The 22,155-nt window shown below is 43.0% G+C and overlaps 1 protein-coding gene across 4 annotated transcripts in view; it reads right to left on the bottom strand.

The window, feature by feature from the left end:
• The window catches only part of IQSEC3 (IQ motif and Sec7 domain ArfGEF 3), a 106,323-nt gene that overhangs the window by 57,600 nt on the left and 26,568 nt on the right, over nucleotides 1–22,155 (bottom strand). For all 4 annotated transcript variants that reach the window (XM_049822636.1, XM_049822640.1, XM_049822638.1 and 1 more), the window contains exon 2: nucleotides 421–501. In XM_049822636.1, the coding sequence (XP_049678593.1) occupies nucleotides 421–501 (81 nt within the window). The remainder of the gene's footprint in view (nucleotides 1–420; nucleotides 502–22,155) is intronic.

The raw sequence follows: 22,155 nt of genomic DNA on the forward strand, positions 1-22,155 counted from the left end.
TTATGGGTCTACACTGGTGTGTGTCCAGGCACCTTATAAAGTGGGATAACTAATTTGAAGGAGAAGACTGAAGCATGTCAGTGTCAAAGTGATACAGAAGGGTAAAAAAAGGTACAAGCGTGAATGTGGATTGATAGAAGTAGATGTCTGAAGAGAGCCTGAAAATATGTCTTTAGAGGTGCATGGGTGTGTGTGAGTGGAGGCCAGAGGGGGTTTATGAGTAATTGTACAACAGTATGAACAGTAATCTCTGGGAGGGAAAAGAGGCACAGCTGTGGTGGGGACATGGGATATAAGGGAGAATGGAGGAGGATGGGTGTGTATAATACATGAGTTTTTTCTGGGGCAGTAAGTTGAGTGATGGATGATAAGGAAATAGGGGATGGAAAAGAAAAGGTCTTTCTGGCAGCAATTTCCCACCTTGGTGAGGAGTCCGGAGAAGAAGGCTTCTGCTCTGCATCAGCTGCTGGGCAACAGAACTGGTGTAAAACAGTTTCATTCCTGTAAGAAAAAACAAACCATAGCAGGTCAGTGTTCAGCTCAGTCAGCAGAAATGTCAAGGGAGAATGCCTTTCCCAGGGCTGTTCCAAGGGAAAAGTGACTTCCAGTGATGCTGAAAGAGAAATCTGATTATGACATGAACTTTTTGCACTTCAAGGTGGTGGGGAGCAGGAGAGAAGGGGGCTGACAATTCTATTCCTCTACCTTACCTGTCCTGCTGCTGATGTCAAGCTATAGCACCCAAATAAAAAGTTTTCCTTCTATCAATATCTGTCTCATGATCCCATACATCTAATGAAAAACAGGTTTGCCTGTCTCTTAACTTTTATTTCTTTTGGGACAGAAACATCTCCTTAGACGTGTTTCCTTAGATATGTTTCCTATACTTTGTAATGCAAAGAAGTTGATTTTTTGCTGACAGTGGCTAAATTAACTCTGCAGACATTTCTCCTGAAACCTCTCTAGAGCACAGAAATGGCCTCAGCACATCAGCACTGGGCATTACCAGAAAGAGTAGCGGAAAACTGACAAGACAAGCACAAGTAGGGAGGCTGAGATCATGATGAGAGGAAGAAATCACAGCAAAGAAAAGCAAAACCATAAGAAGCAACAAACCTGAGCAAAACAGGAAAACAAAAGGCTAAAAATGTGTTTATTAGATAAGAAAGGCAAAAGAATTCATCCAAAGGAAGAAATCCTAGATCAAACTTCCAAAACTGCTCACTAATCTTGAGTGACTTGTTCTTGGGTCCCTTGCCTAGAAACATTTGTAAGGAGCCTGGTTTTCAGGGGTGTTGTGCACTTAACACAGCATTGGAACCCAGTAAGAGCTGCTCAGCACCTCTGAAAATTATATCCTTTTAAGATACCTCTAGGGAGGCCCTTGACTTGTCATAGGTAGCACAAATCAACAGCCAATTTTGAACACACTGACCTTCATCAATGAAAAGGAGTCACTAAAAAGAGACACAGTGTCAAGGGGGGAAAGCACTAGGGGAATGGAAAAGAAGACAAAAACAGGAGAAGAAGAGCAGGGGAGGTAAAGCAGGCTGAATCCTCAGATGGCATAAAATCACCCTGTCTCCAAGTCCGTGGAGCAGCACTTAGAGGTCTGTTCTCAGTGCTGCTGCAGAGACCCAGGGCTCAAACGGGATCACCTCCTTTTAAAAATATTTTTGCAGCTTCTAAACCAGACATAAGCAGTAAAGCTAAGTCTCCTGACTTGTCATAGTGTCTCAGATTCTTCCAAAGGCCCTGCCACACTTTCCATCACTCTGAAATGTGAAGCTTATCACCTTTGTCTTTTGCAAAATATGACAGACATGGCCACAAAGATAGCTAAATTACAGGCAATGATGATACTGTTCCCAGCCACCTCCTTGTGGCATCCCAGATAGCTTAATATAACAAACTGCTTAGTTCTACTGCTTCCTTGGCTTCCAATGCATTCTCCAAAGGAATCCTTCCTTAGAAACAATGGGATTGGCAGGAGCAATATAGCAGGGGAAAGATGAAAGCATTAGCTTTACCCCACAGACCTCTGTCCATGCCCTCAGTCCCTGCCTGTGACATGCAACCTGCTGGAAAAGAGAGGACATGTTTGTTTGACATACCAAATTCACCTCCTGGTCTTCCATTTCTGTAACTACCCAGCTCACATCCCTTCTCTCCTGCCAGCCTGGTTATTGCTGGTTCTCAGTATGTTGTTTCTAATTTAAAATTCTCAGGTGGCAAGTACATATCTGACTGGTGTGTCCATAAATTACTTGTGTTGTCTTTTTACTGAAGCAAGTGGTGGGATCACATTTCAGTCTATGTTCAAACAGTTTCACATAAATACTCCAGCTCCTACATCTTGCCACTCTGCTTCCACCTAGAATCCATCAGGAATCTTCTGATCAAATTACGTTTTGCATAAAACAACTGATTCATCAAATTTAAACTATCTGGTGAAAATATCTTGAGTTTGACAAAGATTCTTCAAATTACAGGGCTTTAGCTGGATTTCCTGGCATGCCTCCATATATCACACCTCTAGTGCAGCCGAGCTATACAAGTAGCCCCTCAGAGAGGGGCCATCAGTTTTTCCACGCAGCTCTTTGTTCTGCCCAAGTCCCAAAGCAGAAATGCTGGGAAGCTGGCTAGCCCAAGAGGTGTGGAGCACCTGCGCCAAGGCATTTGGCTCTGCAGAGCAGCCCTGGAGTGACAGACATTGTCAACTGCAGTGTGGAAATGCAGAAGGCTCTCAGCTGATTCAGCAACAGCTGACATTCATTCTGAGGAGCATGCTTGGTTTCAGAAGTATTGTATATTGGCATTTCCTACTGAATTTCATCTCTACAGGAACCACTGGCAAAAAAGGGCCTACTTCCAGATAAAAGTGACAGCATATTTTGGAAAAGACCCTTAAGATCATTGGGTCTCTGACCATAAACCTAACACTGTGTTGTGGTTTAACTCCAGTCAGCAACTAAGCACCACACAGCTGCTCACTCACTTCCCTCCCACCCAGTGGGATGGGGAAGAGAATCGGGAAAAAAAAAAGGTTAAACTAGTGGGTTGAGATAAGAACAGTTTAATAGAACAGAAAGGAAGAAACTAATAATGATAATAATAACAATCATGAAATGACAATACTAATAAAAGGATTGGAATATACAAAACAAGTGGTGCACAATGCAATCGTTCAGTACTCGTCGACCGTTGCCCAGTTAGTTCCTGAGCAGTGATCCCACCAGGCCAACTCCCACCAGTTTATATATTAGGCATGATGTCACATGGTATAGAATACCCCTTTGGCCAGTTTGGGTCAGCTGTCCTGACTGTGTCCCCTCCCATCTTCTTGTGCCCCTCCAGCCTTCTTGCTGGTAGGGCATGAGAAGCTGAAAAATCCTTGACTTAGTCTAAACACTATGTGGTGGGTTGATCCTGGCTGGATGCCAGGTGCCCACCAAAGCCATTCTATCACTCCCCCCTCCTCAGCTGGACAGGAGAGAGAAAATATAGCAAAAGGCTCCTGGGTGGAGATAAGGACAGGGAGAGATCACTCAACCAGTTACCATCATGGGCAAAACAGACTCAACTTGGGGAAAATTAACTTAATTTATTGCCAATCAACCAGAGTAGGGTAATGAGAAATAAAACCAAATCTCAAAACGCCTTCCCCCCACCCCTCCCTTCTCCCTGGGCACAACTTCACTCCCAAATTCTCTACCTCCTCCCCACCAGTGGTGCAGGGGGACAGGGAATGGGGGTTGCGGTCAGTTCATCACACGTTGTCTCTGCTGCTCCTTCCTCTTCAGGGGCAGGACTCCTCACACTCTTCCCCTTGCTTCAGTGTGGGGTCCCTCCCACAGGAGGCAGTCCTCCATGAACTTCTCCAATGTGGGTCCTTCCCACAGGCTGCAGTTCTTCAAGAACTGCTCCAGCCTGGGTCCCTTACACGGGGTGCAGTCCTTCAGGCACAGACTGCTCCAGCGTGGGTCCCCCGTGGGGTCACAAGTCCTGCCAGCAAACCTGCTCCAGCGTGGGCTCCTCTCTCCACAGGGCCACAGGTCCTGCCAGGAGCCTGCTCCAGCACGGGGTTCCCACGGGGTCACAGACTTCTTTGGGCATCCACCTGCTCTGGTGTGGGGTCCTCTCCAGGCTGCAGGTGGAGATCTGCTCCCCCGTGGACCTCCCTGGGCTGCAGGGGGACAGCCTGCCTCACCACGGTCTTCACCACAGGCTGCAGGGGAATCTCTGCTCCAGCACCTGGAACGCTTCCTCCCCTCCTTCTGCACTGACCTGGGGGTCTGCAGCATTGTTTCTTTTGCGTATTCTCACTCCATTCCCCGGCTGCTGTTTCTGTGTCCCCTGCAACTTTTTTTCCTTCTTAAATCTGTTATCCCAGAGGCACTACCCCCATCGCTGATGGGCTCAGCCTTGGCTGGCGGTGGGTCTATCTTAAGGCCGGCTGGCACTGGCTCTGTCGGACATAGAGGAAGCTTCCAGCAGCTTCTCACAGAAGCCACCCCTGTAACCCCTCCGCTACCAAAAACTTGCCACACAAACCCAATACACACTATTTAGCAACAACTGAAAACATCAGTGTGTTATCAACGTTCTTCTCATACTGAACCTAAAACATAACACTATACCAGCTACTAGAAAGAAAATTAACTCTGTCCCAGCCAAAACCAGGACACACTGCCAAGTCCACCACTAAACCATGTCCCTAAGCACCACATCTACATGTCTTTTAAATACCTCCAGGGATGGTGACTCGACCACTTCCCCAGGCAGCCTGTTCCAGTGCTTGATAACCCTTTTGGTGAAGAAATTTTTCCTAATACTCAATCTAAACCTCCCCTGGCAAAACTTGAGCCTTTTCCTCTCGTCCTATCACTTGTTACTTGGGAAAAGGGACCAACACCCACCTTACAACTACCTCCTTTCAGGTAGTTGTAGAGAGTGATAAGGTCTCCCCTCAGCCTCCTTTTCTCCAGACTAAACAACCTCAGTTCCCTCAGCTGCTCCTCAGAAGACTTGTTCTCTAGACCAGCTTCACCAGCTTCCAAATGGAATCTTCCATAAAATGGACCCCAAATTTCAGCCATTTCTAATCTCCGTGCTTCCCTAAATGAACTACACTGTTCTCTGCTTTTATTCAAACAGCAGATGCACCACTCCAATTCCTAATTACACATGAAGAAAGCAAACAACAGGGAGAGAAAACATAGGTAAAAAGAGGAAGGAACAAGGACAGACAAAAAACTGAGGAATAGAAGCCTGTATATAGATGAAATACCTTGCTAGTTAATTATCCAGATAGAAACACAGAGAAAAGTAAAGGGGAAACAGGGAAAGCAAGAGTGATGTGAAGTTACAGGACTTGAGGCTCAGTATCCTGTGGGCGTTTTAAGAAAAAACACCTCACAGATACTCTTCAGAGAATCAGTATGCTCTGAGCACTGCAGCTGCAGTCAGCTGTTGACTCTGGTTCTTATGATCTCTCGTGTGTGTTTGACACTAACCTTGGGTATTTTCCACCCAAACCAGAGTCCTCTTGAACTTCTGAGATCCCAAGATCTCTGGAGTAGTTGTGCACCTTATATACTACTACCAGATGTTGACCATGCCCACAGGCAGAAATCTGCCTGCAGGCCATTTGGGATCCTTGAGTCCCGCTCTGGGGGCCGTGCCTCCCATGGAGAAGCCACCAGGGAGGTGGTAAGGAGCAGACACTGCCTGATAGAGGTAAATATATGAGGTGTAAACGGGTATTCCAAGACTGTGCTGAAATGTCTTCCCCTGACTGGGGGCAGGGAAGGATATCTTATTATTCCTATTAAATCTGAGTTCCCTGAATGCCCAAGAGCAGTTGGAGATCTGGGTCTATTTACATTCTTCTTTTACAGCTTGCTTCTCTTTCTCTTTTGTGCTATGCAGGCATACACCACAGGGACTGGGTTCAACCTTGGAGACTATCCCTGTTCCTTTTCCTCTTTCTTTCCATCTCTTTATCCTGCATATATCTGATATTTTGCAAATCCATGCCCTCGCCTTTGCAGCATACCATGCATAGCCCAGACAGGAGGTGGGAGAGGGTTAACTTGCTATGGAAGAAGTGGACCTGTTCCCACCCTGAAGAGGATGTATTAGTTGCTGTCTGGACAAAGCAGTTCTCATTTGCGTGCAAAAGGCTAGTGTCCTAGGGACTTACTACCACTTCTAAGCCTAAAGTAAGTGCTCTAGGAAAGCAGCTGTATTCTTAACTGTGTGAAGTCTTCAGGTAAGATGTTATTTTTGTTGCTGTGATTCAAGAAGGCCTGGCAGGGTTTTAATGGCTGGTGGCTACCTGGATTTCATTCCCCTATGGTGTTGTCATCCTTTGTAGCTTTAAAGTGAGTCTTTAGATATTTAGTATCTGCCTGAAGTCAGTGTAAGACTTTAGATGGTGGGGTTGTTTTCATTTCTGTTCTTTCTTTTTATTTCGTTTTTAAACAAATCTTACTTCATAAGTCAGAAAGGCTACAGAAAACTTGAATGTGCAGCCTCTGAGGAGTTAAACACCAGAAAGCATAAGGCTTGGTTTTCCTTGCAAAACAGGGAAGAAGGCAACATGCCTCCAATCCAGTGACAGCTGATTCAGACTCATTACTTTGGGGTGCTGATCTGTACTTTTTTTTCTTTTTAAATACTTCAGGTAGGTGGCAATCGTCTACCAATTAAAAAGGTAGGTCCAGGCCTTGCATTTTCACCTTTCTGTCTCTTCCTCTACCTCCTTGACCTTGCCTTCCTCAGACTTGCAAACCATCATAGAGACTGCAGCTAAAAAAACACCGTTGTGGGCAGATCAGGCAGGTGATTGTGAAGAGAGATGATTTCTCCCGTCTGTCAGGACACAGTTGAACTGTTCTGTTTCCAATTTATTGCTTTAAAACCAAGCAAATTATTATCTCTTGGGCTGCACCCTGATGAAAGCTTGGAAGGGAAAAGCCAGCAAGAAGAAAAGGTGTTGGGTGAGTGAAGAGGATTTGGGTGGTACAAAAGAGATAACAGGCTAACAGAGAGGAGGGCCTATGGAGGTAAATGTTGCCAGCAGTATGTGACTTGTGTGTGGAAGAGCAGCAGAGGACAAGGGCAAGCACAGATGCAAAAGGAGGACTGGGAACAGCCTGAGCCTGTCAGTGCCTTGCTCCCTCTAGCTGGGGCGCATGCTCTGGAGGCAAGAATTTGACAGTCTACACCTATCTTAAATGTAGAGGAAGCTATACTTGGCCCAGTAGTAACCCATGCTGTCAATTGAAATATTAGCCCCCTCTCCTCTGAGAGAAAACAACTGACTGAATTTTATTCAGTTGTCTTGTAACATTGCTCCTGACAAGAGGTATCCTCCAGCCAGCTGCCTGCAGCCTCATCTGTGGTATCTGTGAATGAACTGTCCGGCCACAGCAATTCCTGCTCTGTGATGAACTTCAGAGAGGCCTGTGCCAAACCTCCTGGCTAGCACAAGCTGTCTAGTCAGCTCAGGAGTTAGCTCTACCTTTCTGACTTCTTAGAAAGTTGGAGTGTGTTGCAAAGGGGCCCCCTGGCTCAAGTTGCCTTGGTCTTTACAGCTATGGATCTCAAAGAGCCAAGCCTCTTTTCTCTTAAAAACTGGTGTTGCAGAGGGTACAAGAGTTAAGCTCCAAAAATTTAAAGTCTCTGTAACTACATAGATTGCATATCACAGGGCCAGGGAGTGCAAACTTTCCTAAAATTGCCTTAATGCTGTATTGTCCCTTTGGACAAGTGCCTGGGGCTTTGTGTTCATTCAGTGTAGTTGCCCATCCTAAGCATCAGTGCCCACTATTATAGCACTGATGATAGCTGTCCTGAAACAGAGATGCATGTCTGCTGAGAGTTGTATTACTGCAAACAAGTCTAACCCCTTTTTCTTCTTCTCCTGCCCCTCACAAAAGCAAACCCCTAACCCAGACGGCATATGGAAAATGGTGGTGCTCCCTGCTCTCCAGCAGTCAGCTTCAATTAAAAAAATATCCACTGTGGCCTGTTCTCATGGACAAAGAGCAGCTCTGTGTTTTTCTGCATGAATGATTTTAGACTACAAGAAATGCCAAAATAAGACAGAATGAAAATTGCTCTCACTACCAGTACACAGAGCGTGCTTCTCTAACATGCTGCATCACCCATGTATCCCACCATGACCGCTGCCCTGGTCAGTTATGCAGGATAGCTGGAATGGCCCCTACTCCAACAACAATGAAGACTACTGGGTTCTCCAACTGCCAGTACTTGCTTAACATCTGTAGCCTGGTACTTACTTGGGCCTTACTGGGCTGCATATTCAGTAGCCTTGCCCTTGGCCCAAGTGCACATCAGTTCTTAGAAATCCGACAATGCTGAAAGGCAAATGGTGATTCCTCAAGCAGTATTCTATCAGTAAATAGTAAGTCCAACTCAAATTAGTCCAAACTTTTCTGGTTTCTCTTTAAAACTCCACCTTTTGAAGAAATGCTAGAGGCTTCGGCCAGAAGTATTTGTTTGTAATGCTGGATATCTCAGCTTTCCTGGAGTCTTTTGCTACTTGTCTCTATCTTGCATTTTTTTGGATAGCTGCCAAGAGAACAGATGGAGTCACAGAAAATCATAGCCTAGAAGGGGAAGATTAAAGGCAGAAAGAGTCAAAGGAGAACTGAATTCATCTCAGATAAGTTTTACTGTCTGTTATCTTTCCTAATGTGAGGACTGGAGAACCACAAACAGGAACCATTTAGCAATGCTAAGTTTATGAAAGGCCAGTTGCACAGTCCTCTTACTCTCCCAGAATGTATAGCTCAATGCTACCTCTACCTACCAAGGGAGCTGTGACACAACCTAGCAAAGGTTAGCTACAGGCCTTACTTCCTCTATCATCTCCCTCCTGTGCTAGATCTATTTCTGACTCCAGTCAATCTGGAACTGAGAGTTGAAGCAACACCTGAAAGAGGCAGTGTTTCCAAAAGAGTGCCTGCTAGCAACTAGCTGTTTCTCCCCCGGTTCTTCATTCCAAAATACCCTCACTGAAACATTCTAGCTGTCCTAAGTATTCATCTCAATTGTAGGTCATTAGACGGGTGTTTTGGAGGGAGTTGAGTATGGGCAGAGTTTATACTGTAGGGAAACCATACATGATCAAAAATAAACTCAAGGTAATATCTGGAATTTACATTCCTTAACTTCTTGTAAGTCTGATGGCCTCCTCATTGTTATAGGATACTGTGGATGGCAAGAATTTGACAAGATTCAGAGAGGAACTGGACATTTTAAAGACTAAACTATGAGAATACTTAATGCAGATTCTTCCCAAAGCCAATGTATAGGACTCAAACTTTTCAGCATTAGAAGGCTTTTATGGATGTCCCATGGCTATCTACAGTGACTCTTCTTGCTCTTCCTTCTTGAACATCTGATGTTGGCTATCTCTGAAAAACAGCTACACAAATGAGATTCACAAATCCAACTGTCTGAGAAATCCTGTCTTAAAGGGCTTAGCAGCCAAGATACTGAAATATAGAAGTGCAACAAGACTGAAACTGTCATTTTATTTTACATTCCCAGTAACTACAACAATCCCAACCTGAGAGTCCCTGGCAGGCATTTTAGTAATGGACTGATTTGGTAATCTCTAAATTGTCAGAGTCTTCTGTGTTCAGTCAAAAAATGTCCCAGTATTAAACCCCAAAGAGGAGAACAAGACTGAAGCAGTCTGGAGTCAGATTTGCATGGTAGATTGCTGAGGATGAAAATACAACAAAAGAAGCAGGGGGAAGAATTAAGCAAAAGATGATAGGAAGATGATTTGGAATTTGTGTGTGTTGACTGAGCAAGCTCTTACCGACACCTTCAGGCTACTTTGGTTTTATTTCCCATTTCCTAACTTCTTAGCCTCTGCCTCTTCCTATACTCCACATCTGTTGGGTTTATGGCTATAGCTTTACTCTGCTCTCCAAGTCATCACTGTCTCAACTCCCTCATCAGAAACATCCTCTCAAGTGGCAGTGACTATCCTTAGTCCTTTAGCTATCTGGAAGGTCAGGGACATATTTGTAATGGGCTTGCATATGCCACTATAGTCTATGCAGAACCACTTTATATCTGTTCCACATACTTGTCATTGACTCTCTGATCTGTTGTCTACAGGGGTAGATGTTCATAATGTATCTATGTGCAGAATGCCAGTTATTTCATCCAGATCTAGGATTTTCTTAACTTATTTGAGACCAGGGACTGTCTAGCTCTGCCTGTAACCCTTCACAGGCTTAGACATCTAATTAATTGTATAAAAAAACTAAAGATGTGCCTAGATGATGTCTAGATGCCAGCACATAACTACTGCCTACAAAAACAAATTGCTGAAGAAACCCCCTGGCAATGTCAGCATGATGGATGAGTGTATAACATACACATACATGCCCAGCCTTGCCAGGATGCATGGTAGCTCTTCTTTCAGCCCACTTGAGTGCGTATCATTCCACAGCTCTTTCTTTAGCATTCTCAAAGCTTTCTTCCTTCTTCCCTCCTCCACCCCCTGAAGTCATGCTGGGAGGGGTGAAGAGGGGAGAACTTACCAGGAGCATCTACTCTCTCTGCTTGCCTGTCAGAAATGAAAAATCAAATATGTTTTGTAGTCTGGAACTTGGCCTGCCTTGAACACCTTGTCAATGTCAGAGAGAATTTCTTCTTCCATGATGTTTCTCTAGAAATTTAATGATCAAAAGATCAGAGCCCATCCTCTAAAACCTACTTGGCACCTACTTAATCATCATATTCTTTTTTGGTACAAATTCATTTTAAGTCATACATCCTTTGTATAGCATTACTATAAAATTTTTTTCAAGTACTAGGGCATGGGATGAAGATGGTATTCCCATTGACAGAGTATTTCCAGTTCTCACAAGAATTTGTTGGCTTTAGAGACCCTATAAAATATCTTAAAACAAATTCACCTCAATAGTATAAAATACTATATGCATACACTACTGTTTGGAAAGTGAAAATTCAATGTGACACGCTGACGCAAATGTGTGTCTTTGAGCTATTGTGGGTTCTTCAGAACAGCACAGCTTGGGAGGATAAGCACAAGGCACTGTGCTGAGGAAATGGAATTTCCTGTGTTGGAGGAAGAAGATCTGAGCCAATGCTGCTGTGATCTGATCTTTTTTTGGTTAACTAGTTGGGTGACTATAACAGCTATGTCAAATATGCCATTTATTTATCACCATCTGCTTCTAGGGATGGAGCTATTATTGCTATATCTTCCTGAACAGTTGGTTTCTCAGCTTACTTTAGTCCATATATGTGGCAGGTATTTCTTCTGTACTTCCTCACTTTCACCTTGAAGAAATTCTTGTGGAAAAGTGTGGGCATGACTGGCAGATGAGTGCATGGATTTTGGAAAGAATTTGGGGTGTTTTGCACCAACTTCAGTATGAAGAACATGACTGGTGGACAAATGTGTGTGGATGTGCACTAAAGAGGGTCTGAGCATGAAGGCATCGTGTGAGCTGGCATTCATGGGCATAGGATCAGAGTCACCAATGTGTCTGGGAGATGGTGAAAATGAGCTGTGGCCTCTTGTGTTCTGGCTCAGTGGGATCTGCTCCTCTGCCATAGACCTAGACACTCTCTTTTCTCTTGTTGGTGACAGGCTACTTGACAGAAATTTCCTTACCCAAGGATCTAGGCTCCAGACATCACTAGCAAGAGTGAGGAAGATTGGAAAGATGTCACCTGTGGATTCACTGTATTCAGTGAAAATTGCTGCTGACAAGTGCATTTTGTTACCCAGAAACACTTGAAGGAACTCTAATACATTTGTTAAGCCTACAAGGAGTGGCTGGGCTAACTGCCAGATTTCCCCTACATGCTAGAAATGAGCAAGAGCAGAAAAAAGAATGGAACATGCCCCAGGAATCAACTGGAGGGGGAGAATCCATACTGGCTTCTGGGTCCAGTCTGCCAGATAATCTCCTTGTCACAGACAGAAGCAATGTCCGGGGCCAGCTTTTGGATGCACTTCCAGCAATTCTTATGCTAGGTGGTGCATTACTCTCTGTGCAGTTTTGTGGCTCTTCGTGCTTCAGCTACAGTGGGATGAAATAACTTACTTAAGGTGAACTAAGGATGATACACTCACTGTCAATTATCTGTGGACTAACTTCATTATAACCAGAGTCAGTCTAGGTCACAGAAATTGTCCACAGGAGGAAACTTAAGATCAAGTATCTGCTGTACAAAGAAAGTCTGGTCCTTAAAGCAGTAAATATAATGTAGTGCATACACATGCAATGCCTTAATAAAAGGCAGCAGCTTGAAGAGATTTGGAAATAGTACTCAACTTGGACAGAACAAAACATTCAGATCTGGGACACATGGATGGCCTGGGAGAAGCTTGTATGGCTGAAAGCTCTCTGTAGGGGGTACTTGTATCTCCAATGTAGCTATGTTGATGTCTCTTACAGAACTACTAGTTGAGGAAATACTCTTTGGGTTTATGGGGGATGCTTCTCATGCTCTCGTATTTGCCCAATGGAAATGATTCACTCAGAAGCTTTTCTTCTTGCCATTAATTTCTTTCCTAAGGCACAGTAGGAACAGGGATGACGGAAATGGTTGTACTTGCTAAGCAATTCCCAGGAAGAAACTTCCTGGGTGGAAGAGAGTTTCTCATCACCTGCTAGAGGGGTTGGGGAGGCTGCCTCTCCTGAAATGTCTTTGAATCACATGTCAGTGGGGAGTCCATTCACTCCATTTAAATTGGATTTCTCTCTTCCAGAGGAACATCAGCCACATAGAGGATGGCTGTGTGCTAATTGGATTGGTGCTTTGTAAGCACTAAGAGGAAGAAGGCAAAGTGGCCATGATGAGAGGAAATGCTGCATGTTGGACTATGCAATAGACAAATGTGCACCACCAGTCTTGCTTAGATCCTCTGTCAATGGTAGAAACAGCTGATCACTTATTGTGATAGACAGGTCACAACATCATTTGCTCTACTTGCTAACGGTGAATAGTGGTACTCAGGGAAAAAAACTACTGTATAAAAGAGCAACCCGATATTCTAAGTGTATATGCACAGCTAATCATGTGGAGGGGATCCTCCAGTGACACATGCAACACTCTCTGGAACTGAGCAGAGGTTTAATAAATTGTAGCCAAAACTATACGTCAGATATCACAACTAGGAAGCTGCTATGTAAATCTGAAGCATGTGTGAGGGGGAGTTTGTGTAAGTTCCTGAAATAATTTCAATTAAAGCATTACCATAACCAGAAGTTGTATCGATTAATTTCTTTATGGAAAGATGGTAAATTAATATAAAACTACTTTTCCATGACAGCATCCCTCACTTCCAACTATCTTCAATATCATAATTTCTTTTAAAGGTTATATATGTAATGAAATAATTACACGTCTGCAAATACATGCTGATAGCAACCTTCTGTAGCTTTGAAACATCTTTTCATACCTCTTCTGTTTTGTACTATACAAAGGCCCTTTCTTCTTTGTTCAAATAATAGATTTATAACTACATAAAATGGAAATAGCTGGCAAAAACCTCACTTTTAATTACACTGATGAGCGTTCTCCAAATCCCCTCCAGTTTTCATATAATAATTATAGTTTGTCAGCCTAATACCAATGAATACGTGGTCCTCCTACAGAGATCCAGAACTAGCACTCTGCCTGAATGCTCTGCTAGCAGAGTAAACACCTTTTTTCTTCTCTCCTATTTTGGGCTAATATGTATAAACACTATAAAAAAGCTAAGGCTTGTGTTAGTGGAATTGGCAACCCTTTTCATAATTACTGGGACTGTGAGATATAAACAGAATTTAGGTCTCTTCCTCAGTAAGAATAAATTATTTTTACTTTTTAATTAAGTGTCAGAATTGGACTCAGTAAAAGGATTTTTGTTATGACTATTAGATGTGTTTTTAATCAGGCTTAGACTTCTTACTGGCTTCTCACTCATGTGGCTCATATTTAACCCCTTAGGACCAGAGGAAAGCCCTGGAATTTTCCAGAGGCTAAAATCAAACTGTCCCTCAGCACTGGAGAATGATACAAAGCTATATGAAGGAGTGCTGTTCGATAATTCAGAATCCCATAAACATACTGTTGTGGTTTAACCCCAGCTGGCAACTAAGCACCACACACCTGCTTGCTCACTCCTCCTCCCCCCCCAGTGGGATGGGGGAGAGAATCAAAAAAAAAGCAAAACTTGTGGGTTGAGATAAAGACAGTTTAATAGGACAGAAAGGAAGAAAATAATAATAATAATAACAACAACAATAATAAAATTATTACAATAATAAAAGAATTGGAATATATAAAACAAGTGACGCACAATGCAATTGCTCACCACTCGCCAACCAATGCCCAGTTATTTTCTGAGCAGCAATCCACCCCCCTAGCCAACACCAACCGGTTTATATACTAGGCATGATGTCATATGGTATGGAATATTCCTTTGGCCAGTTTGGGTCAGCTGTCCTGGCTGTGTCCCCTCCCAACCTCTTATGCCCCTCCAGCCTTCTTGCTGGCAGGGCATGAGAAGCTAAAAAATCCTTGATTTAGTATAACCACTACATAGCAACAACTAAAAACATCAGTGTGTTATCAAAATTATTCTCATACTAAATCCAAAACATAACACTATACCAGCTACTAGAAAGAAAATTGTCCAGCCAAAACTAGGACACGTGCAAATTAGCTGCATACACATAAATGGCTCACCACTGAGCGCTTCAAGCACTGTAGCAACACGGCCGTCTGTAGACTTGCCCCTGCATGGAAAAGCATGGCCAGATTTGCTACTTTTATCACTGCAGTTCTGTGCCATTGCAGGCAGCTCCATATTCAATGCTAGATATCAGTGTAGCATGACAGTGAATTGCATCAGCTATTAAAGACAAGCTTAAAAGCTTGCTACTACCACATTGGGTTGATGCACTAAATTTAAGTATTGGTTTTATTCTGCATACTCACCAAAGATTATGAAGATTGTTCTGTGGGGTAAGTCCTGCTGCCTAGTACTGAGCTGCTTAGACTCTACTGTATGTTGAGGCTTGACACAAAACAGTATAAGAGGAGTGCAGTTGAATGCAGTGAGAAAGGTCATGGCTTCGCTTGGCTTGGCTCAGCTTAGCTTGCAGAAGGCTGCTTCAGGTCCTTGGTTTGGGACCTTGGCTATGGAAACCCAGTTACTACCCAGCCTGCAGGTATCTGGGGCTGTTGCAGCAATGACACCTACAACTGAAAGTGGTTTCCTAACTGGGAAGGACAACAAGGAGAATTAGGAATGCAGAACCGGACATAGGCTGCTTGGTGGCATACACGAGATCAAATTTTGCTGTTCTCTAATACTTCAGAGCTGAGCTGCTTCTGCTGTGGGAAGGGGAAGAGCAAAGGAAAAAGGCAGGACTAGTTGCAGAGCTGACTCTAATACCTCAGGTGACAGGTAGCAATAGTCACCATTGCTTCAGGGGAAATTTAATTTCCCCATTTCCCTTTCACACACCCCCAGGGCCTTGACATATGGAAAGTAGGCAGTGTTCAAGACTGCTTGTGGACACAGCAGCTGGTGACACCAGGAGCAGCTGAATTTGCATATGTAATTGCCCTGGAAGGAAAGTATCATTTGGCAGTAATGCAAGTGGGGAGAGGACGCAACTTTTATGCTCAAAATTTGACCATCACAGATATTCAGTTTTGGGTTAAGAGGAGACTTCAGTTTCTTGAGGCTTCATAAACTCCTGACCTTGCTAAGGTAGCAGAAGAGCAGGTGGAATTAATGAGGTATCCTAAGATTTGGAAAAGCTATGAAAGTTGTTCCCTTTCCCCATCTTAACTGCTGAGTAATTCCTGGGATTTAAAACCAGTAGGACATAGAATGTACTGTCAAGTCAATTTATCAAGACGATGAAAGTTTAGGTGAGTCTTAGTCCAGGAGCTGGATTATTTTATACTGCCTGTCTGGTGCGGCAGCACTGGGAAAAAATCACCACAAAAATGGAGAAGGCATCACTTCTTGACCTGCTGCCTTGCATACACTAATTGTTCATCCATGATCTATCTCAGAATTGAGATACAAATGTCATCTTACTCTCATATACCTGGCCAAAAGAGCAGTGCTTCGGTCAGTGATGTCTATAGGAACCTATACAGCATGCATCTGCAACCAAATGTACAGCTTATCTTGAATTATATGAGCTGCTTATGTCTGTCTACACTACTGGATCTCTCTGTAGTGCCTTATTGCAGCTAGCTTGTGCCTTGTGGGGAGTCTTAACTTGCTAAAGCATCTGACTTACAAATCCTTTACTGTTCTCTACTTAATAAAGCTTTGAGCTTCCCACCATGTGCTGGAGTCCTTTGTTTCCTTCCCTTTATTTTGGAAAAAAAAAAAAAAAAAAAGAAAAAAAAAAGGTGCAGTTCTGGAAACATAAACATAAGAGATTTTCCTGTATTATAGGAGCCTGATTTCTGAAGAGATAGTTCAGGAAAGTTGCAAAAACAATTACTAGAAATCAGAGTGAGGAGCTGTAGGACTGATTATGTTTCTGCTCCTGAAACAAGATGGCTGATGCAGACCTTCTGAACCTTGTGGTACTTACAGCTGGGCAATCTCCTCTAACAACTAAGATTTAACAAGTTTGCTTCAGTACCCTGGTGGCAACCAGGGCTGTAGCATAAGCTGACACCATGTGGCTCAGCATAAGCTGGCAGTGCTATTTGTGCTTTCACACTTCAGCTGTGAAGCCACATAAGTGATGGTTCCAGACCCTAGATGCTGAGATGTGACAATACTTCCCATCTTGGGAAGAGGCAACGGCAGTGGCGGTAGCTGCATCTGTGGTTACTTTAGCAATAGGAGCTGTTGAAATCTTGATTCTTGTGATGAACAGATTCTGCCTAGACTCTAGTTTAGCCTTGGAAGCTGTGTGGTGGGGGAAATTCCACTTTTGGCAGCTGCTGTTCTGCATAAAAAGGGTATCGTGCATGAAGAGATCCCAGAGCTGTAGAAAAGGTGTTGGGAAGAGACAGTGAAGCCTCTCACAGGAGAAGCAACCTAGTAAAAATAAGATTTTAATCAAACAAGTGTCAAACAGTGAGAAGCACAGAGGTAGAACTCTGGATTAGAAAGGACAGCCATCTTCCTATTCTCTAAGCACAGGTATGAATAGGCAAGAGCAATTATCACACTACTAGTCTAGGAGGGTCAGCCTTGCTTGTAGCTGAAACACAGCCCCCTGCATCCAGGGAGTAGCTACATATAATAATTGTTCTCAAAGTGACGCCAGAGGAAAAAAATTGTGAGAGATCCATTAGTCACTGGATTTCTTTCATGGCAATGAAGTAGAGCTCAGTCAATGTGCCATGGAGACTAAATACCTTCCCTCCTGTGCTAGGAGGGGTGCTCTTTCTCCAGGGTCATCTAGCTCAATGCTGTTTACATGCAGCTCTGCTGCTCCACCCTAGTCCTAATCTACAGGGAGATACGATTCTTCGTGCCTTGTGAGTTGATTCTGGATTGCCAGAATTCCTGTCTTCCCACAGCTGCTACTTCCTCTTCTAAAGAATTAGTACCCGATTCCCTACACAGTTAGCAGAGACCAGCATGCTCACACAGCAGAAATACTCTTGAAATGTATGAAGAAGCAGGTATGCTGTCCTGGGCTCCTGCCTGTGTGCCCCTGAGAAAAGCAGAATTTGAGTTGCAGCTGCAGACCACTATTTAGTCTCTACAGGCTGAGGCCTCCAAGGTCATTTTGGACAGTGATCTTGGGACCATCTGTAAAGTGAAATTCTTGCTAGACAGTCAGCAGTCACCTGATTAAAAAAAAAATCAGAAGTGATTCATAGTGGAGGGCAAGTAATACTGAATAACATCCTTGCAGCAAACTGACAAAAACACCTAAATGGGGTGAGAAAGGAGCATCCTCTTTATTTTTGAGATAAAAGTTGTTCTGCCTTGCTTGCAAAACCAGCAAGTAAATAACACTGAGAGGCAAATCTACCTTTTATACACTTGCTTTCTATTTTAACTAGCAAGGTATCTCCTCAGGACTTTCCTTATCCCTGCCTCCTCCCTGATCGTGATTACTTCAATACAATGGCCAACATCATATCCTGCGTAGATGAGAATAATTGTATTGATAGCTCCATGTTGCTCGGCTGACCTCTCCATCAAATAGCTGATCTCCCAGCTCAGTCTAAACTTGACTGTCATTTCATTTTTTTCCCCTTCTCATTGCACCTCTCCTAGCAGTTCTTTCTCAGCTGAACATTGATTGCTTTCACCACCACTCTGGGCACTGCTTACTCAAGCCATATAAACTCACACTTCATTGATGTGTTTGTTTCTCCTTCTACCCACCATATTTTCAAATTAAGCTTGTTGCTAACAGATTAATCTCTCTGGTCTGTGTGGCAGCAGTTATGCCCACCATACAACTGGGATGGGGCTCAGCACAGATTCAGATGGGATCTGAATAATCCTAAACAGGAGATACTTTGGCAAGAGGACAATAACAGTGGCCACTACAGATTATGTGAGGGGGTACTCTGGTAGGCAGTTTCTATCAGGAGGAACTTTGCTTTTGCAAGCAAGGATGCATTATGTGACATTTACAAAATGACCAAAGAGTTGTCATTAAAAGCACTGGTGTGTGTCTGTATGTGGTAGAAAGAAGCAGTATATTACAGTCCTGAGATAACAGGCATTTTGTATAAAGATGAATACTAAAAAATAAAGTTGAGTTGATTCTTGCAGTCAGAAGTTTCTCTCATTGATGGCATTTTTAAATTGCGCTTCTGTGGAATTCCCTCTGGTGGTGCCAGGCTCCCTCTTTTAAGGAAGCACAGCAGAGTTTGGGGACTGGGGACAGCAAGTACATAAAAAGCTTTAGGTTTGTCTCTTTACGGAAAGGGCAGATTCTAAAGCCTCTTCTGCTTCCCTTGCAAAATTATCCTCTGGTTAACCATGGTCTCCTGCTTTGCTACTTCTCTCCATGACTCTCTGTCTGTAAAGGGCAACATCATACTTGACTGTGTTTTATTTAGTCTGTTTCTGCTTTACTCCATTATTTGAAGCATATCTTCCAAATTCCTAAGCTCAGGGTAATTGGTGCCACTGTGAATTTGAGTGCATTCGCTCGGGTTTTTCACCTTTGTGCAGAACAATTGAATTCTTCCACCCTTTTATGCATGTTGAAGACCACTATCTCTTTTTTCCAAAGTAAATTAACGGAATAACTGGAATACATAAGACATTTCAGACTCTGTTTCTATGTCCTTAGTTACTAGGCACTTTAATTCCTGTATCTCTAGGAAGAACCACTGCCTTAACAATTTTCTTCTTGTGTACCACTGGTCTCTGCACTATACAGTACTAAGACAGTGAAGATTGTATTGCCAGAGTTTTGACCCACCACAGACAAGACTCACTGGAAGAATATGTTGGGATGTTCCAGAGGGATGTTATTTTGGAACCTGCAAGGTCTTAGAATAGCAATAATTTTTCTTTTCTTGCCAAAGTAATGCTCTTCAAATAACTTAAGTAGAAGAGACTGTCTTTCTCTTCAGGTCTTATGATAGCAGGACTTGGATTCTGTTCTCAAATTCACTTCCAAACAGTGACCCATTCTTAGTTGGACGGAGACAGAATTTCCCATCTTGAAAAAAAGGTTGCATTACAGATTGGAGTTTCATGGTTAGCCTGCACTTGGAATGGACCACATTTATTGAGATTTCATAGTGATTACTGTCATAGGACAGCTCAAGCCTCTTTGCAAAACAATGCTGAATTGTATAAAAGGCATCAATAGAGAAAAAAATAGGGTTTCTTTGCTGCTTCAGCCACGGGGTGTAACTCTATGCCATGATGCAACTGCATGTTTCAGGTACCATTGTTAAGATGTTGTCTGGAGTAGTCAGCTTTCACTGCTTACACAGCTGAAAATGCCTATCTCATTTGTGTGTTTTCAAGATATGAGGCTTTTTAAACAAAAATCAATAGTCAAACTGAGGGTGAATTTGTGTTACAGTGAAATTAAAGTACCAATGGGAGACTGGATTTTATGGAGAAGAATCATCTAAAAGGACACTTAAGGCAAAATACAACCCTACTGTAAATTTACTGGCATCGATGGCATTTACATAGCCTATGCACAGATGGATCTGGTTTGGAGACTTGTAGCTCCTATCTAATCAACAAGTTTAATGGGAATGCCAGTGCTTGATATCAGGAGAAGCAGGATTCCGTAATTATATAGTAGCTAGGCAAATGACTGAGTCATTTTATAATTTGTTTTTATTCACTGTGTAGCCGTGTGAATAAAGTAAAAATCAATTAATAATATATTCAATGTAATTTGTGATATTTCTTACTCTAGAATCAGTTTGTCCAGCTCTGTTGGAGAACTTCATAGGTGCCATGGTAATGTTTTCATGCAATCCACTTATCAACAGTTCTAAGACAGGACCAGAGATTCTGTCAAAGGATAACCATATTAGAAGATACCCCATAAATAAAACATAACCAAAACATACATGTACTAGGAGATTCCCCATAAACAAAAAGACTGGAAGGATTCCAGAAGACCAAAAGGTTTCCAATAATGGACAGGGAGACCTCTGTATAGAGTCCAAGGTACAGAACATAAGGAAGGAGTTTGGAGGCCTCTATGCAATTCTTATTCTTTTCAGAGGAAACATATAATAACTGCTATCAATACGCTAGCCAGAAAAGGGTAAACAAAGCTTGTAATGTCTTTGACTACCTACTTGCTTGTGCAGGCACCAGTTCTACATCTAATCATCCTTTGTCCTTGAAGTTTTCTCAAGGCAGGATGGGTTTGATTGAAACAGAATGTACCCTGACTAGCTATATGCATCCTTTAACATTACACTCTTAAACCACAGACCCTGGTCTTATTAAACTGTTAGCACTTCTGGTACAGTGAGAGAGAGAGAAAATGCCCCAGAACTGCAATAAGGCGCCACATGAATCCTGTTTCCAAACTTTTTAATCTTTCCCAGCACATACAAAAGAAGCAGCTGGCCAAGAGTAAGGGTTGAAATGGAATCTGATTGTTATTCATCTGGGATCTCCTCCAACTCCCACTAAAACAGTATTTCCACTGCGTTCGTATATGATCTGATTTCAAGTCCCATGCAGTGAATCCTAGCCAATTCAGCTTTTAAGGGTTGTCCTGGCTCAAATGCTATCTGCATTCAAATGAAGGCTCTTCCTACTTATGAAAAGATCTTATTCTTGTGTCTACTGCATGAGAAATGTCATTTATTGCCATTTCAAGCGGGAGAATCAGTAAACAATATGGCCTCTCACACAGCAGCCTCCCCTAGCAATGCCTATGTTGTCCTCTCTGGCTTCAATCTTTTTACATTTATAACGGAACACTTTCAAATGGGAATATTTTTCTATGGATAGCAGAATCAACAGCCTGATTTTAAGAGCCCCTAATGATTCCATGCTGAATACTTCCTGCACATGGTTTAGAGAGACATTATGTGTACAGGCATGCAGTTCTGAAAAATCTGTGGCTCACATATAATCCACAACATATGATCCAGCATGATTCACAAAAAGACTGAAGCAACAGCAAGAGAGGTGTGAACTGTCCCACTTATCTGTGCAGAGTCTGCATGCCAGTACTACAAAGCTCTACATGACTTACTCTGTCCCTCTAAGTTGATGCTGAGAGCAGGCACAGCTTGCAGTAGAAGGCGGTGCATGTTTCACTTTTAGGAAAAAAAAAAGCAGTAGTTCTTAGCTGCCCCATCTCCTCACTGAGACCAGTGAACCTCTTGCGGGTGCTAGACACATCATTTAGGAATGTCTAGAAAGACCTTTGATCTTTGGGCTGAAGACACTTTGAAGGAGCAAAGTAGTGGTGGCTGCAAGGATACCACCCCTGTGCTCCTGCGGCGCGTCCCTTTGGGTGAGGGGTGACGATGATTTGTTGAGGCACTCTGTGGAAGCCTGAGCTATCACGGCCTGTGCTGTGCTTGTTTTCTGAGGTAAACAGGAAATCTCAGACCTTAGTAACGTCAATTCTGAACTTCTCACCAGGGCTAAATTCCGTTTGAAGGGAAAAGAGC

Source organism: Accipiter gentilis, chromosome 18, assembly GCF_929443795.1.
Source record: "Accipiter gentilis chromosome 18, bAccGen1.1, whole genome shotgun sequence".
In the NCBI taxonomy this organism is placed as follows: domain Eukaryota; kingdom Metazoa; phylum Chordata; class Aves; order Accipitriformes; family Accipitridae; genus Astur; species Astur gentilis.